We start from the raw sequence: 18404 nt of genomic DNA on the forward strand, positions 1-18404 counted from the left end.
CTTAGCAATGCACAATGCATGGATGTTTTTATAGTATACAGATTTTTCTCACAGCAGAAAGATGTTTCCTAATTTTTTCTGAGCTTTTGGAATTTAATATCACTGTGTGGTTGTATTTTAGATTGGAGAATTAATTTATGTTGTGGAAGGAAAAGGTACGATCCCATTGCCTTCCAACTTCCACCCAACGGATTCCTCAACTCCACTTGGCTACAGCAGTTCTCCAGAGGAAGGTAGAGTATACGTGTGTTTTATTTCATTTAAAATGTCAAGGGATGGGACTGTTCCTCATATAGTCATCCAAGCATACTCCTAGCAAGTTTTTCCAGAAATAATTAGGTTTTAAAAGGATCCCTTTTAACTTTATTATGTCAACATCCATGGAATAGAGCACCAGTTTAACAATGAATGTCAGTGGTGATTTTTTTTAAATCCTTATTTTTTCATTCTTTGGATAAATATTGAAATTTGGCATTCGAAGTATTTACTCACCAAATTTTCAGTTTCCTGAATAGTTTGGAAATCACTGTACTCCCAAATTGTATATATTGTAATATATTACCTGAACTTGCACCCTGAATTTGTACCCTCCATTCTAAAGTGTAAGGTTGTTAGTGGAAGAAAAAGACAGTTTTTGCCAGTCTCTGACAGATGTCTTTACATTTATTTCTACTTCCCTTAGCTTCTAATCACTGATAGCACAATGATCGCTTCATGTTTGAACATGCTGGTATTTCTATGAAAGAACCCTTTGAGTTCTTTTGAGCATTCTTTTTAGAGATACCAGCAAAATATCTTTGATTCCTGAAGACTTACTCTTGAATTACTGAATTAGGACTACTCAAAATGAGTTACCTGTGTTACTCTACTCTTCATTAACTAATGAAGGTCACACCTGCAGTTTTATATTTCCAGCCTTCCAAGTCCATCCTGAATAGCATGGTCAAGAGCATAAGTGATCATTGAAGCCTTACATGTTTTTGCTTCCCCTAGTGTTAAGTAAGGACAATCCTGTTCTGTATTTGAAATGTGAGCTCCGTCAGGTCTTGGATGTGGACCTTAAGTTGCCACTGACTAATGAAGCCAAGGAGAAGGCCTTGGCTTTTGCAGCACAGCAGCAGATGTCGGATATAGAGTATGAGCGACGGTTGATCACAGGCACTCTGGAGAGCAGTAGTGTTCGCGTGGCCATCGCCCTCCTGGGGCTGACGAAGATTGAGGTGAGAATGGAGGACAGGTGATGCACTTTTTTCTCCTTTTAAAAATATACAGAGTTGTTAATCATAACATTTTGACATAGAGAAATGATGAATGCTGGTTTTCCCCAGAAGGATGGCTCGGTAGCTTTTTTTTTTTTTTTTTACCACATTAAATAAATCTGAAACAAAGCGTTCTATTAATGTTAGCATGAGTGCTAATTTTAATAGTAATAACTAGATTACTGGTGACTTCGCATACTAGTAATTTTAGGCATTGCGGTGTAATCGCTTCATTCCCAGTTGTCCTCTGTTCTGACTACACATTAGAATGCCCTGAAGAACTTAAAGTAAGGGAAGGCAGGGTGGGGAGAAACATGTTCTGCAAGTTGTCCAGGATATTCTGTGCATCCAGAGAGGGTCATCCCTGCGGTCAGACTACCAGGCTGAGAATCCAGACTCTGACACTGTCTACCTGTGTAACTGTGGGCTGATTCCTTAAAAATCATCAATCTTCAATTTTTGTACTTTTAATCTGAAGATAGTGGTAATTGACGGAAGCTAAGTGAGATAATCACGTAAAATGCTTACCACATTACCTATTATATAAAGTGCTCTATGTATGGCATTGTTGTTCTTGTTATTATTACTGTTACTGTGGAATCTGTTATTATATCTTGAACTCTATTTATAAATGGAGTTCGGTACAGTCGAACCTCCACAGAGGCAACAAAGCGATTCTTTAAAATGTAAACCCGGTCACATTGTTCTGCTGCACCTATTCCTCTGTTGGCTCTCCAACTCATTCAGAATAATACCCAACATCCTTAGCATGGTCCTCAAGACCCTCCCGGACAGTCCCGCCTCTTCCCTGATCTCACCTCTACTGGAGCCCATTCATTCATGTCACTCCCTCAGCATAGGCCTCCTTGCTGATGTTCAAATGTCCAAGGCATGCTCCCCATGCCCCCTGCACTTCTGAGGTTTATTTTCCCTAGACATTACAGGCTACTTCCCTCAATTACTTCAGGCCTGCTAGAATTATGCTTGTATTATGAGATTATGCTTGTATTTTTTAAAAAATTATTTTGTATTTTTTAAAAAGTATTGCTTACATCGACCAGGCACTTTCCAAATACCACACTTCCTTCAGTTTTCTCTATAGATAGCATTTATCACCTGACAGTAATATATTTATTTGTTTACTCATTGTCTATCTCCAGCAAGGGAATTTGTGCAAAGACATTTGTTTAGTTAACTCTCATATCATCAGTGCCTCAAAAAGTGTGCTGTGCCAAAGGTAGTCACTAAATCTTCCATCAGTGAAGGAATAAATGGTAAATGTTTTCATCCTTGCTTGAGAATTACCTTCATTTGCATATATTACAACAAAATACTTGGCATTGTAGGATTTCTTTTTTTATTTGTCAGAATGCTAGAATCAGTACGGCATAAGCACAGATCTCCAACATTTACTGATGGTATTTTAGGGTTGACCTGAACTTTTAAGTTCTGATTAGCTCAAAAATATCAAGGCCTGAGGTTCTCACACCCTCTGGACTGACCCATTTACGGACTCCATTCACGAAGCTGTTGGCTCTATTTAGCTCATACCAACATGCTTACTTCTGTGAAAGAGCAGTGAATTTGGGAAGGTTTTGTTCAACTTGCAGTACAGTATTACAACAGAAATGCTTGATATGTGGCCATTTCAAATTTTAACCCTATCACAGTGTGTTCTCTCACTCTCTCTTTCCTTTTAAATTTATTTTCAGCATTCTTACCTCTTAACAAAACATTTTATTTAAATGAGAAATGCTGGAGGGAGATGGATTTTGTCGGTGGATCCCCTTTCTATTATTTATGCATGTATATAGTTTCTATTTTTCTCCCTCTTCTTTTAGTCATCTCTGTAATCCAGACGTTTTGTGTTTATTATTGTATTTATCAAATTATGTTTTGTATAGTATATATTTTTATATTTACCTGTTTCTCTAGGATTGTGGATTCCTAGAAATCTAAAAATCGTTATGTTGTGTTTTTATTTACCCCTAATTGTCGTGTGCATGAGACGTGCTCTGCCATTGTTGAATTGAATTGAATATGTGCTTGAACAAACAAATAACGTTTTAAACCTGAGGTTTTCATATCTATCCAGGTTGCCTCATAGACTGATTTTTCACAGTCCGAGCCATCTTGTGTACTTACCCTTGTCTACTTACCACATTTGCAGGATAGGCATCTGTGTGTGTGTACGTCTCCCAATTGGTTGCTGGAAATAACAACAACATAATGATAATTTATGAAAAACCCTTGCCTTTTTTAAAATTAAAATTGAAATGTTTTAAATAGCCTCTAAATTTAAAAATTAAAAGTTTTTTTTTTACCTGAAGATTACTATTTTCTTTGAATTCTGTGAATATCACACATCTTTGATTTCAGCCAAAACTTACCAGATGCACAAAATAAGTAGAGAAGGGTTGAATGTGCCAGTTTAAGAAAACCAGCTGCAGCAAATCGGAACTCACAGATGCATCTTATTCTGTTCATCCACATCTAATCATAAAGGGTTCTTTTCAAGTGCAATTATCAGTGCACTCTTGAACCATAATAATGCTAATAATTTTTACAGCGGAACAGTAAACAAGATTAATTTTAAAAAGACTCTCTCCTTATATAGTGTTTCACACCTTTTTTCCAACATGCTTTTATGTGCACTTTGCAAATTATTTCAGTGACCCCATGGAGAAACATAAAGGAGGTAGAGTTCCTCTTGTAATACAAAAAAAGAAATGACTGAGGCATAAACAAAAAACAACAAAAAAAAAAGACTTATGTTGCCCTCACCGACAGGATGGCAATTACAGCCCAGATCATGGTAGAGACGTTGTATTTTAAAGCTGAGAAAAGGAATCAAGACACTCAGAGACACATAGTCCAACCTCTTACAGACCTGCAAACCAAGCATCTGAAGTAGTAAGATGGTAACCTAAGGTCACACCACTGATTTGTGACGGAATAGAAATGAACCCATGTTTTTACCCCCAGTCCATTACTCTTTTCCTTCCCCTGTATAGTGTCCAAATGATATATTCACTTCATTAGTCAATGAAATTGGCTAATGAAATAAAAGTCTAGAATGCGCTGTTATAGCATAAAATAACCGCATAACAAAATCTAAAATCAATCTTGGTATAAATCTGTTTAGAACTAAATCTAATTGAATAAATGTAATTCCTTTTCTACCAAAGAAAAGTGGCATATCTAATTTTTTTTTGTATAGAACCATGTGGAATTTGAATTTTTGAAATATTTATAGAGTAATAGCAAATTGATATATCTACTTTATATACTGTGAGAGACAGGATCTTTTGTCAGGACCATGAATTTCTGCCACTTCACCACTTAGCATTCGTTTATTGAATTCATATTCTATTGGTCATTACTAAATCAACTCTAATGATATATTCAGAGACACTGGAAAGAAAACTTACAGGGTAGTTTCCTTGTATTTTCTCAAGTTCATGTTTTAAAAGCCATGCCATATACCCTGGGATAAATGGTAGAAAAAAATCATTGAAATTTAGAATTTAATAATATGTTTAAAAAAGGAAATCTGGGTGCCTAGGTGGCTCAGTCAGTTGAGTGTCTGACTCTTGATTTCAGTTCAGGTCATGATCTCATGCTTCATGGGATTGAGCCCCATGTCAGGCTCTGTGGAGCCTGCTTGGAATTCTTTCTCTCTCTCTCTCTCTCTTTCTCTCTCTCTCTCTCTCTCTCTCTCTGCCCCTTCCCCGCTTGTGTGCTCTCTCTCTTTCTGTTTCTCTCCCTCTGTCTCAAAATAAATAAGCATTTAAAAAAAAAGGAAATCTAAAAGATCTGCTTGGTGAGAATTCAGAAAGGTAAAGGCAATGGTTTTTGTATTTGTATAATTTAAGTGCACTATAATCATGAAGTAATCCTATTGATACTGTCAACGATAAACAAAGCTAGATACCAGTTACAGCAGTAAGGAGAGACTTTATTCATTAACTGTTGAAACAGGGAGAAGGATCCAGCATGAACTGAACTTAAATCTGCACAGAAGAAACTGAGAGTTTTAAAGGGAGGGTGAGAAACTAACGAAGGAAGCTGGGAACTTAATAATAATGAGCAGAGTCAGGGAAGTGGACATTTATAAGTGGGAGGGTGTTGGTCACTGTGATCTGGATTTGTTCATTGATGCTTATCTGCAGGAGAAATGAACTTCTAGGATCTTTATAACTGGAGACAGTGGTACAAATTAGAATGAGGTACCTACCTGGCTGTGATTACTGTTTCCTTGATTCTGAGGACCTTGAAAAGACAGTTCTAGGTGGTAGAAAACTTATCTCAAAAAGGAGAGAGAAAAATGGAGACAGTGCAATGGGTGGAGGAGGAAGAAAGGATTTATAATAGCAAGCTTTTTAAAGTAACTGTTCTAAGAGGGGGTTCGGGGTGTATCTACCTATCACCAGGTTTTGACTGGAACAAACAGTATATTCTGGTGGCAGCATTGAACTCCTTCAGGTAGGCAGTGTTTTTTTTTAATTTTATTTTTTTAATGTTTATTTATTTTTGAGACAGAGAGAGACAGAGCATGAACAGGGGAGGGTCAGAGAGAGAGGGAGACACAGAATCTGAAGCGGGCTCCAGGCTCTGAGCTGTCAGCACAGAGCCCAATGCGGGGCTCGAACTCATGGACCGTGAGATCATGACCTGAGCCGAAGTCGGACGCTTAACCAACTGAGCCACCCAGGTGCCCGAGGTAGGCAGTTTAAGGGGAAGTGGGATCATCCAAGGGTTATGTATGGCCTTGAATTGTTAGAAACTATGTCAGTGCTTGTTCAAGTCTACGTGTGTGTGTGTGTGCACGCACATGTGGGAGGGAAGGGGATAGGCAGAAAAAAATCATTTGTACTGAAAATCTGCAGTTATTGTAGGCCAAGGTTGAGGCCTACTGAGTAAAGGGCTTGGAGGACTCTGACTAGAGTTTGGCCAAGAAGAGAGTCTATGTTAATATACCATGACTCAATGACTTAAAGATATAGAAGGCAGATGATATACATTTAGATTAAAGAGCTAATTGCTGATGTGAATAGATAATTTGTTCACAGTGACTCGAAAAATGAACCAAACACCAACAATGATAAATGTAAATGAATTAATTTGGTTTTTAATTGACGTGATTTTAGTTTCCAAAATAAAGTAATTGAAAAATGTCACTTTGTAGAAAAAAAAAATTCCTGTGGAGTTTATAGATAACAAACCCGGTGAATGAAGAAGATTGCTGATGGCACTAACATTTATTTTTGTTGAGTAATGATACTCTGACCAGGATCATGATAATGATGATGACAGTGATGCTACTAATAGCGAACATTTACTAAGTACTCAAAATATGTTCCAAGGACCTGGATTTTGTTTTCATTTTAAATATTCACACCAGGGATAGGCAGTGTGTACTTTTATTGCCCATATTTTACAAATGAAGGCTTTGTGGCTTTGGTTATAGCCTGACCAAACTTATTTAGAGTTGGGTTATAAATGCAGGTTACTCTGCCTTTAAGCGTGCTTGGTCTAACCATTGGGTTGTGCTATGTTAGCAGTAGAGCATCCAAATAAAAATAAATGATCACCTACCTCTGTGCTTTGCATTGCTTGGTTCACACCTAGAGAGCCAGCTTTCTCTTCAGTGTTCCATTTTAGGAAGGACAGTATTGAACTAGATTGTGTTTTGAGGATCATATGCATGATGGTGAGTTGTTGTCACCCCCATTATATAAGTAGTGGCTGAAGGGACTAAAAATATCAAACCTGTGTAAAATGTATGTTTGGAATGGGAGAGGGAGAAAGAAAAAAAGGTGGGTTTGGGTGTCTATGGAGGGGCAGGACCTAATATACATATATGTATAGGTACATGCACATATACTTACAAAATTGTCATTAGCAAAAGAGAGGGGATCATGTTTTTTTTTCTTTCTTTTTTTTTTCTTGAGAGAGAGAGAGAGAGAGAATGAGCAGGGGAGGGGCAGAAGGAATGGGAGAGGGAGAACCCCAAGCAGGCCCCACACCCAGCAGGGAGCCCAACAGGGGTCAGGATCTCACAACCATGAGCCAGAATCAAGAGTCAGACCCTCAACCAACTGAGTCACCCAGGCACCCCTAACTGTAGTTCTCATAAGAACTAGAACTGATGGGTTAGATTTTAAGCAGCACAGGGATCAACTCAAGGAAGAAAGTACTTTTTCAATGCCATTCACCAGTGGAATTGGTTTTTCCCTGTAGCAACGAATTCAATACGGAAAGGATTACAGCAAGGGGCATTGAGCATGTCTTAATAAAGGATAATTCCATTGATTGTATAAAACATGTTAGTGTTCTCTTCCACCATTTAAATAATACTGTGTCTAAAGAAATGAACTAATTAATCCGTTGGTGGATTTTTTTCACAAATAAGGGGTCTAAGTATAAAATGCTTTTTTGTGTGTGTTTTGGAGGTAAAGGCTAAGAGAATTACATTCCAATGATTGTTTATTTGCAGACTTGTGCTCTCTTTACTACCTCAAAGTTGAAGAAGCCTAAGTCCATTTCATACACAGCAGAACTGAGCCTTCCAGAATATTTTGATATCCCCAAGAAAATCTACATTCCTCAGATTCCGGAAACTCAAACTAAATTGACTCAGCCTCAAGGAATTCAACCTGCAAATAAAACAGGTAATCAGTACCATGGGGACTGCAATATTTTGTTCTGTCCCAGGAGCTGTGAAAGACTAAAATTTAGAGATTATCTCTACTAATAGGATGTTCATAATATAATTGAAGAGATGGTTCATTGTATATATATGTTATTGAATATTTTGCATTATAACCAACATACTCTAATACAGTAATCTAAGTTATGTACTGAATTTAAGTGCTAAATTGCTGATACTGAAATTTGTAGACCTGTTGTTACTCTTTGTTAAGGAGTGGTTGTCCGATACAGATAGTAAGTACACTTGGAGAAAGGTGAGCTCTTGCTTTGACAGTGTACTAGGTTGTAGCAGTTGTGCTGGAGTCAAGGCTCAGGTTAGCTTTTAAGAATAGGAGAGATATTGGTGGCAAAGGCATATCAGAGGAGAACAGGTGTTATTTATGAGTAATTTATCTTTGATCTGGACTAGGACCTTTAGTAGTTGAATACTTACTCTTGGTCTCCTGATCCCCTTTTATTCTGTTATTCTAATTATGAAGGACCAACCCAGATTTAATAGACTATTAATAAATTTACATTATTAAATACAAGCAATAAGATGTAAACAGTGTGACTAAGCAACTTAAACTATCCAAAATTAGGTTTCTTTTCACTTCTTTCCAAGCTGGTAGATAATAATAGGATTATAATTTCTTTACTAGGGCTATTCCTACAATGTATCATAACTCCAGTGTCATGGATTCTACTTTATATTGTTGCTAACTTACTTAGGTTTTGTTAAATTTTCCTTTTTTCTTTTCCTGTGGCTTTTTTTTAAAGTTTACTTATTTATTTAGAGAGAGAGAGTGCACGCAGATGGGGCAGGGGCAGAGAGAGAGAGAGAGAGAGAGAGAGAGAGAGAGAGAGAGAGAGAATCCCAAGTAGGCTCCTCACTGTCAGTGCAGAGCCCAATGCGGGGCTCGAACCCACGAACCATGAGATCATGACCTGAGCCAAAGTCAGACACTTAAACAACTGAGCCACCCAGGCACCCCTCCTGTGGCTTTGTGTTAACTATAAAATGTTTCTAAATCCAAAAGGTGGTTACACATCATAACGTCACAAGATCATCTGTTCATTTTGCCTTCCTAGGAGATCTAAGATCCCAGATTCAAATGCTAAGTGGCCAAGCAGATAACAAGGATTTATTAATTAGGTCTTGTCTCAGACAAGAGGGATGATGGAGCCTACCATAGACTGGAGAGTATGTGCCCTGTCTAAACATTCAAAATAATAAAAAATAAACCGAAAAGCTTGAGTTTATGCAATAACTGTGAGGGCATGTTTGACTTATTAGCTGTCAAGCTGGTGACAGCTCTTAAGTGAAATTTTTGTCTTTTTAATCTTTTCAATGTACTATTAAATATTTTTAAGTGCTCATTTATTTTTAGAGAGAGAGAGAGAGAGAGAGAGAGAGAGGTAGAGAGCGAGAATCCCAAGCACGCTCTGTGTTGTCAGTGCAGAGCCTGATGTGGATCTCGAACTCACTAACCTTGAGATCATGACCTGAACTGAAATCAAGAATCAGACGCTTAACCAAATGAGCCACCCAGGTGCCCCTGTGCTATTAAATTTTTAAGTGGAGAATTTATTAGGATAATTTTTTACCCCTTTGAGATAACTGGATAAAACTGTGTATTATAAGCCCAGCTAGGATTCCCAGCCCAAACAATTCACTTATTCAGCCATTCACTCAACACTGTTGAGCATCAATTCCTTTGGGAAAAATGATGAAATTTGGCATATTAAAATGCTCTTTAATTATAAATAAGTATGAAGTTATCTATATTTAAAAATCTTTCACTTAGATAATTTTCAAAGGCTAATATTTTTCTCTCATATAATTGTTAACTGCGTATTTGAGTAAGAAGATATTGTGAGAATTAAGAAAAATAGAACTGTAAATTTTTTAAAAGATCATGCAGAAAAGTTTAAAAATGTGATTTGCATATTGTGGTTCCTGTCTAACTTGATTTTCTAGGCAGTTTGCTTTGTAGAGCTTGTAGCGCAGGTTTCTGTTTCAGCATCCTTCAGCATACATTTAAATAAATTAAGTTTACAAAAACAGAATATTCTAACTCAGGTTAGTAGCAGATTGAATAAAATACATAGCCTGAACAGTGTACATTCTATTGTTAAGCAGTGGACTTGATTAATGAAAAGGAAAAAACAGATGTTTTTTAAGTTTAATAAATAACATTCTATTAGAATTTGGGACAAAGAATAGTAGAGTTAAGCATATAAAAAGCTAATCTTTGGGATATAAGCCACTTTGAAGAAAACAAACCATAAAATTCCTAGTAATAAATACAGTAATATAGAAACACATCTTGTTTTTAAAAATATTTTATTTTTTTAAGTAATCTCTGCACCCAACATGGGGCTTGAACTCACAACCCTGAGATCAAGAGTCACATGCTCTACAGACTGAACCAGCCAGGCACCCCTAAATCTTGTTTTTTATGGGTGGCATGGAGAAAGAAGGAAATGACAAGCATTTATCTGGAGAAGTAGCAATAGCCCAGTGTCCCTGCTAATTGCAGGAAAGAGGTACAAGTAGGGTCCTTTTTATAATCTCTTAAAGTTCTAAAGTCATCAAAAGGAACGAGGTTTTTTTTTTAATGTTTTATGTTTTTTTTGAGAAAGAGAGAGAAACAGAGTATGTGCAGGGGGAGTGTCAGACAGAGAGGGAGACACAGAATCCAAAGCAGGCTGCAGGCTCCGTGCTGTCAGCACAGAGCCTGATGTAGGGCTTGAACTCACGAACTGCGAGATTGCGACATGAGCTGAAGTTGGCCGCTTAACTGACTGAGCCCACCCAGGCACCCCCTGGAACTAGTTTTGAGGTATTAAAAGTGGCTGTCTTCAACCCATTCATATCAATGTTTCCTATCAGTTTTTACCTTTTTGAAATTCCTAATGAAAAGTCCATATTTCCGATTAATAATAGCTATTACTGAAATTATTTAAAATAATCTACTTAAATCCATATTTATTTTAGCTCCATCATTTAGAAAGGTATTATTTTTCCCATCCTACCATTTAACATTATAATGCTTTCAACGGAATGAAAGAAAGCTGTAGAGAAAGTGCATATGCATATAAGTGGGTGAATCCATCTCTACAGATGTACATATATGACAACATTTTCCCATGGAAGGAACATCATGTGTTGTCCCACTTCATAGGTCTCAGAGATCCTGTGACACTTTTGTGTTGGTAGACTGGAGTAGGTCTAGGTCTAGTATTTGTTGAGCACCAACAATATGCAAAGCACTATGACAGTTCGTTTCATAGTTTTTCTCATTTAATCCTCCCAATAGATATTTCTGTCTAGGCATTGATCCTTCTACTTGCATACCCAAGGACTCTAGCATGGCTCACAACAGTCTTTCCACACAGTTTTTAGTCTTCTCAAACATCCTCTTTTCTCCAGTCCTTATCCATCTCCAACCTTCACTGGGCAAATGACTTTGTCACCTCTGTCTTAGAGCAGAAAGGGCTACATGACCACATACTCTTCCTTAACCCCCTTAGCCCATCCCCCTCAGTCTCTAAATAGTAGGATTCTACTCTATCAACCTTGCTGTGTGTAGCAAGACCTTTGTCTTATCCCAGATAACCTGCTCTTGGGCTCTTCTCCATCCTTTATCACAGCTCCTCCTTCTTTGAGAGCAGTTCCTTCACTTTTGACCCTCAAACCTTCTCACGCTTCAGAAACTAAAGAAATTCATACTTTTCCCATGACAAACATACTTTTCAGTAGAGTGATCTGTATTTTCAGTTTGTATTCTTTTTTTTTTTTTAAAGAAAATGATTGAGTAGTAAAGCTATCCTGCGTTTATTTTTTTTTCCAATATATGAAATTTATTGTCAAATTGGTTTCCATACAACACACAGTGCTCATCCCAAAAGGTGCTCTCCTCAATACCCATCCCCCACCCTCCCCTCCCTCCCACCCCCCATCAACCCTCAGTTTGTTCTCAGTTTTTAACAGTCTCTTATGCTTTGGCTCTCTCCCACTCTAACCTCTTTTTTTTTTTTTTTTCCTTCCCCTCCCCCATGGGTTTCTGTTAAGTTTCTCGATCCACATAAGAGTGAAACCATATGGTATCTGTCTTTCTCTGTATGGCTTATTTCACTTAGCATCACACTCTCCAGTTCCATCCACGTTGCTACAAAAGGCCATATTTCATTCTTTCTCATTGCCACATAGTATTCCATTGTGTATATAAACCACAATTTCTTTATCCATTCATCTGTTGATGGACATTTAGGCTCTTTCCATAATTTGGCTATTGTTGAGAGTGCTGCTATAAACATTGGGGTACAAGTGCCCCATGCATCAGTACTCCTGTATCCCTTGGGTAAATTCCTAGCAGTGCTATTGCTGGGTCATAGGGTAGGTCTATTTTTAATTTTGTGAGGAACCTCCACACTGCTTTCCAGAGCGGCTGCACCAATTTGCATTCCCACCAACAGTGCAAGAGGGTTCCCGTTTCTCCACATCCTCTCCAGCATCTATAGTCTCCGATTTGTTCATTTTGGCCACTCTGACTGGCGTGAGGTGATATCTGAGTGTGGTTTTGATTTGTATTTCCCTGATGAGGAGCAACGTTGAGCATCTTTTCATGTGCCTGTTGGCCATCCAGATGTCTTCTTTAGAGAAGTGTCTATTCATGTTTTCTGCCCATTTTTTCACTGGGTTATTTGTTTTTCGGGTGTGGAGTTTGGTGAGCTCTTTATAGATTTTGGATACTAGCCCTTTGTCCGATATGTCATTTGCAAATATCTTTTCCCATTCCGTTGGTTGCCTTTTAGTTTTGTTGGTTGTTTCCTTTGCTGTGCAGAAGCTTTTTATCTTCATAAGGTCCCAGTAATTCATTTTTGCTTTTAATTCCCTTGCCTTTGGGGATGTGTCGAGTAAGAGATTGCTACGGCTGAGGTCAGAGAGGTCTTTTCCTGCTTTCTCCTCTAGGGTTTTGATGGTTTCCTGTCTCACATTCAGGTCCTTTATCCATACATGCAGTTTGTATTCTTGCATGAGTAGTTCTCAACCTCTCAAATCTGGCTTTTGCTCTACCACTGTAGTAAAATGGGCAGTTGCTTTCTAATTACCAAAGCCAATGGACCATTCTCAGTCTACATTTTACTGTATCTCTATTACATTTAACCTGGATGATTAGGCATGTACTCAGAAGTCTAGACATTTGACATAAGTCTTTAACCTTGTTCCCAGCATTTCTTCTCCATCCCCTTGACAAGATTTCTGCTTAGTCTTTTTGTGGGTTCTTCTGTTTACTCCATCAATATGGGAGTCTTCAAGGTCCTACTTGTTCTATTGGGGCTATTGTTACTTTTAATGTATCCTGTAAGGGATTTGGTACACTCCCATAGTTAAAACTACCATTAACATCACTAAAATTTATCTCTATTCCTATCCTTTTCCTTCTGTTTTCAACTCAGATATTCAGAAGCATATGACATGCCTACCTAGATATATGTATGCAAATATATATACAAATAGAGAGATTTGTCCCTCAGATTCAAAATGAATGTATTATTATTCTCCATTGAGTTTGTTCCTTATCATATAATCTTCATCTTTTCATATGATGGGACATATATCCACCCTGTGTTTTATATTAGAAATCTGGCTATCTGCTTGATGCTTCTCTTTTTTGAGGTCATACTGCAATTTATCTTTTAGTTCTCAGTTTTTGCAATTTATTTCCTTCTCTTCTTTCCTTCTTTACTCCCACTGTTCATGACTCAGGTATTCATCAGTACTTCACAAATGGAAAAAGTAATCACATCTATCTCTTCTCGATGAGATGCAGATTTAATGAGATGACATATGTGAAGAATTCAAGTGCTATATGATATACCTAATAAATGCGGCCATTCATTATATTCTAGTCTTGTCACCCTTAAAGTACTTCACCTCTAGGCACCAGAACTATTAAATCTGACCACAAAATATTACTGAAACATTTAGTGATTTCAGAGGCAGATTTACTATGATTCCAAAGACACATAAATTTTACTACTCTTCCTTTTTTGACCCCACTTGTTAGTCCCTGTACCTAGTTTTATATTTGCAATTTTGCATTCTTTCTCTTCTAGAAGGTCCCTAAATTTTCAAAGCCTCAGGCCTCATAAAGCCTAGACTTTTGCCTGGTTGTAGATCTTGATTTAAAATCTCATCTACCTGTGATTCTGGGTATATTGAAATATATGGGCGGGAGGACCCTAAATGGGTAGAGGTAAACAGGAAATCTCCAGTGGATCCAGGAGCACTTACCTCCCCAGTATAGAGGGTCCTATGTGTATTGTGCCACCCATGAAAAATAGGCTCTAGGCTGGTTTTGCTGATCACTTACACAGAGCTCAAAACTCTCATTTCCACGGTTACCTCTTCAGCTTCTAGTATTTTATTTTGACTCAATTTCTTGTTGTCTCTCAAGGGATATATGGCAGGTATATTAGTGCATATTTTAGGAACACTGTTCTCTGTCTATACCTTCTCCCATTTGATTCCAATTTTCTTAATTCTTTAATACTTACTAATAACTAGTGATCTAATAGGTGACAGGTACTCACTAAATCCTTCCGTGACAGCTATTTAATATGTAATGTGATTATAAACTGTACTAGAAATTTATTATTAATAACTTACATTATATGTAGTTCTATCCATTTTATAAGGATTAAATACATTATTGTAATAGCCAAATTATCCTTCAGTATGAAAATAAGACTGAAAAATTGTTGCACTAAAAATTGTTGCTATTTTTCTCAAAATAGCTATAGTTAAATTTGTGGTGATATATTTATTACATTGTTTTTGGTAAAAACTTTTTAAATTTGCACAGGACTTTTGAAATAGAATGTCTTTAATTCACTTAGAAATATAATTCAAATGCATATTTCATATAGGATTGCCACATTTGTAAGCCATCAAGTCCAATTACAGTCTATAAAAGAATGTTATTAAATTCCAAAAGGCAATCAGTGATCCACATACTACATTTAAATCTCCTAAGATCAAAATCTCCTAAGAACAAAAACCATATATTCTATCTACAATCTTTAGGTTTAATATCTAATTACAAATGTAGGGGCGCCTGAGTGGCTCAGTCGGTTGGGCGTTCGGCTCAGGTCATGATCTCGCGGTTTGTGAGTTCGAGCCCCACGTCGGGCTCAGGGCTGACAGCTCAGAGCCTAGAGCCTACTTCGGATTCTGTGTCTCCCTCTCTCTGCCCCTCTGCTGCTTGCACTCTGTCTCTCGCATTGTCTCAAAAATAATAAACATTAAAATAAAAATAAATAAAAATAAAATATAAAATAAATATATAAAATATAAATAAAAAAATAAAATATAAATAAATAAATAATCAGATAAATAAATAAATAAATAATAAAATATAAAATAAAAAATAAATAAACATTAAAAAAATTATAAATGTAATAGTTTACGTTATAGCCTACCTTCTGAGAAGACTTGTAATCATAATCATAAAAGGCAATACCTGTTATGTAAATACTTTATATACATTTGAATTTACATCAAGTGAAAAATAAAAGGATATTTACCTATACTCATCTTAAATTTTATTCTTCTATTAATGTATTTCATTTGTAATAACTTTATTGAGATATTCATATATCATGCAGTTCACCAATTTGAAGTGTATAAATCAGTGGTTTCCAATATATGCCTAAATACATGTAACCATTACCCCAGTCAATTTTAAAACATTTATATCACCTCAAAAAGAAACTCATTACCCTTTAGCTATCAACTCTTTATCATCCACCCTACCCCTCAGTCCTAATTAATCATTAATCTTTGTCTCTACATGGATTTGCCTCTTCTGGAGATTTCATATAAAGGACATCATGTAATATATGGCATTTTATGATTAGCTTCTTCTACCTAGCATAATGTTTTCCTAGTTCACCCACGTTCATGACCATGCAGTATTTTTCCATTTCTTTAGATATCCCTTAATATCTTTCAACAACAGTGTTTTGTAGTTTTAAGAGTATAAGTTTTGTACTTTTTTGTTAAATATATTCCTAAGTATTTTATCCTTTTTCATGATATTACAAATGGATTGTTTTCTTAATTTCATTGGCCTTTCATTGGCCAAATAATACTCCATTGTATGACTATAACACATTTGGGTTATCCATTCATCAGTTGATGAATGTTCGGGTTGCTTCTACCTTTTGCCTAGTATGAATAATGCTGCTATAAACATTTTTTGGGCTGAACATATGTTTCTGTTTTTCCTGGGTGTGTTTATATATATATCTGTAAGTGGAACTGTTGGGTCACATGGTAACCATGTTTAAACATTTGAGGAACTGCCAGACTGTTTTCCAAAGTGGCCATACCATTTTATATTTCCCTAGCAGTGTGTGAGGTTTCCATTGTCTCCACATTATCAACAACACTTGTTATCTGACTTTTTAATTTCAGTGATCCTAGTGGGTAGAAATGGTGTCTATTGTGGTTTTGATTTGCATTTCCCTGCAAATCAGGTGCCTCAGGATGTTGAGTTTCTTTCCATGTCCTTATTGGCTACTTACATATCATTTGCATAAATGTCTATTCAGAACTTTTACCCATTTTTAAGCTGTCTTTTTCTTATTGATTTGCAAGTGTTCCATCTATATTCTAGATACAATACTTTATCAGATATAGGTTTTGCAAATAGTTTCTTCCATTCTGTGGGTTGTCTTTCCACTCTTGATAATATTCTCTGAAGCATAGTTGTTAATTGTAATGGAGTGTAATTTATTTTTGTTGTTGATCTTGTTGCTCTTGTTTTTGATGTCATATTTCAGAATCCATTGCCAAATTTGAAGTCATGAAGATTTAGCTCTATTTTCTTCTAAGAATCTTACAGCTTTAGTCCTTACATTTAGGTCTTTCATCCATTTTGGGTTAATATTTGTATATTGTTTGAGGTAAGGGTCTAACTTCATTCTTTTGAATGTGGCTGTCCCAGTGGTCTTGGAACCATTTGTTGAAACAACCATTCTTTCTGCATTGAATTATCTTGATACCCTTGTTGAAAACCAGTTGACCATAAATACATGGTTTATTTCTGGATTCTCTATTATATCCATAGATCTATATGCCTTTCCTTATGCCAGTACCACACTTTTCTGATTACTTTTGCTTTGTAGTAAGTTTTGAAATCAGAAAGTGTGTGTCCTACTACATTGTCCTTTTTTAGCCAAATTGTTTGGCTGTTCTGGTATTCTCACAATTTCATATGGATTTTAGAATCAGTTTGTCAGTTTCTGCAAGCAAGCCAACTGGCCACCTGATAGGTATTGCATTGAATATATAAATCAATTTGGAGAAGATTGTCATTTTAACAATATTAAGTCTTGTGATTCATGACCATGCAGTATTTTTCCATTTCTTTAGATATCCCTTAATATCTTTCAACAACAGTGTTTTGTAGTTTTAAGAGTATAAGTTTTGTACTTTTTTGTTAAATATATTCCTAAGTATTTTATCCTTTTTCATGATATTACAAATGGAATTGTTTTCTTAATTTCATTTTTAGATTATTCATTGCAAATGTATAGAAATATAATTGATGTTGTATATTAAAATTATATCATGTGACCTTGATGAATTGATTTTTTAATTCTAATATGTTTTACTGGTTTCCTTAGGATTTTCTGTCTACAGTATCATGTTATATGCATATAGAGATCATCTTATATCTTCCCTTCTGAAATGGATTGTTTTTATCTCTTTTTCTTACCTAATTTATCCAGTCAATACTTCAACTACAATGTTAAATAGAAGTGATAAGAGGGCACATTCTTGTCTTCTTCCTGAATTTATGGACAAAGAATCCAGTGTTTAATCATTAAGTATCATGATAGTTGTAGGTAGCTCATAGATACCCTCTATGAGGTTGAGGAACCACCCATCTCTTCCTAGTTTGTTGAGTGTTTTTCTCACGGAAGTGTATTGTATTTTTCTAAATTACTTTTTGCATAATTGAGATGAGCATGTAGGTTTTTTATTTATTTTTTTATATTCTTTTGTTCTATTGATAAAGCATATCATTGATTTTTGGATGTTAAACAAATCTTGCATCCCTGTGATAAATCCCATTTGGTAATTGCCATGATCTGAATGTTTTTGGTCCTTCAGAATTCATATGTTGAAAACCTAATGGCCAAGGTGATACTATTAGGAAGTATGGCCTTTAGAAGGTGATTAGGTCATGAGGACACAGCCCTCATAAATGGGATTAATATCCTCATAAAAGATGCCCCAGGGTGCTAGTTCACCCTATCTCTTATGGGAGGATACAAAGAGAAATCTGAAACCCAGAAGAACATCCTCACCCGACTGCTGATACCTCATTCTTGGACTTTGAGTCTGCAGAATTGTGATAAATGTGTTGTTTA

At 36.2% G+C, this 18404-nt stretch overlaps 1 protein-coding gene across 1 annotated transcript in view; it reads left to right on the forward strand.

Annotated features, from left to right (window-relative positions):
* Positions 1-1005: 1005 nt before the first annotated feature.
* The window catches only part of LOC125917904 (cilia- and flagella-associated protein 47-like), a gene marked incomplete at its 3' end in the record, with an annotated part of 51092 nt that continues 33693 nt past the window's right edge, over positions 1006-18404 (forward strand). Inside the window, exons 1-2 of the mRNA XM_049623986.1 lie at positions 1006-1220; positions 7759-7933. Coding sequence (XP_049479943.1) covers positions 1122-1220; positions 7759-7933 — 274 coding nt within the window. The remainder of the gene's footprint in view (positions 1221-7758; positions 7934-18404) is intronic.

This window comes from Panthera uncia, unplaced genomic scaffold (genome assembly GCF_023721935.1).
Source record: "Panthera uncia isolate 11264 unplaced genomic scaffold, Puncia_PCG_1.0 HiC_scaffold_287, whole genome shotgun sequence".
Lineage (NCBI taxonomy): Eukaryota > Metazoa > Chordata > Mammalia > Carnivora > Felidae > Panthera > Panthera uncia.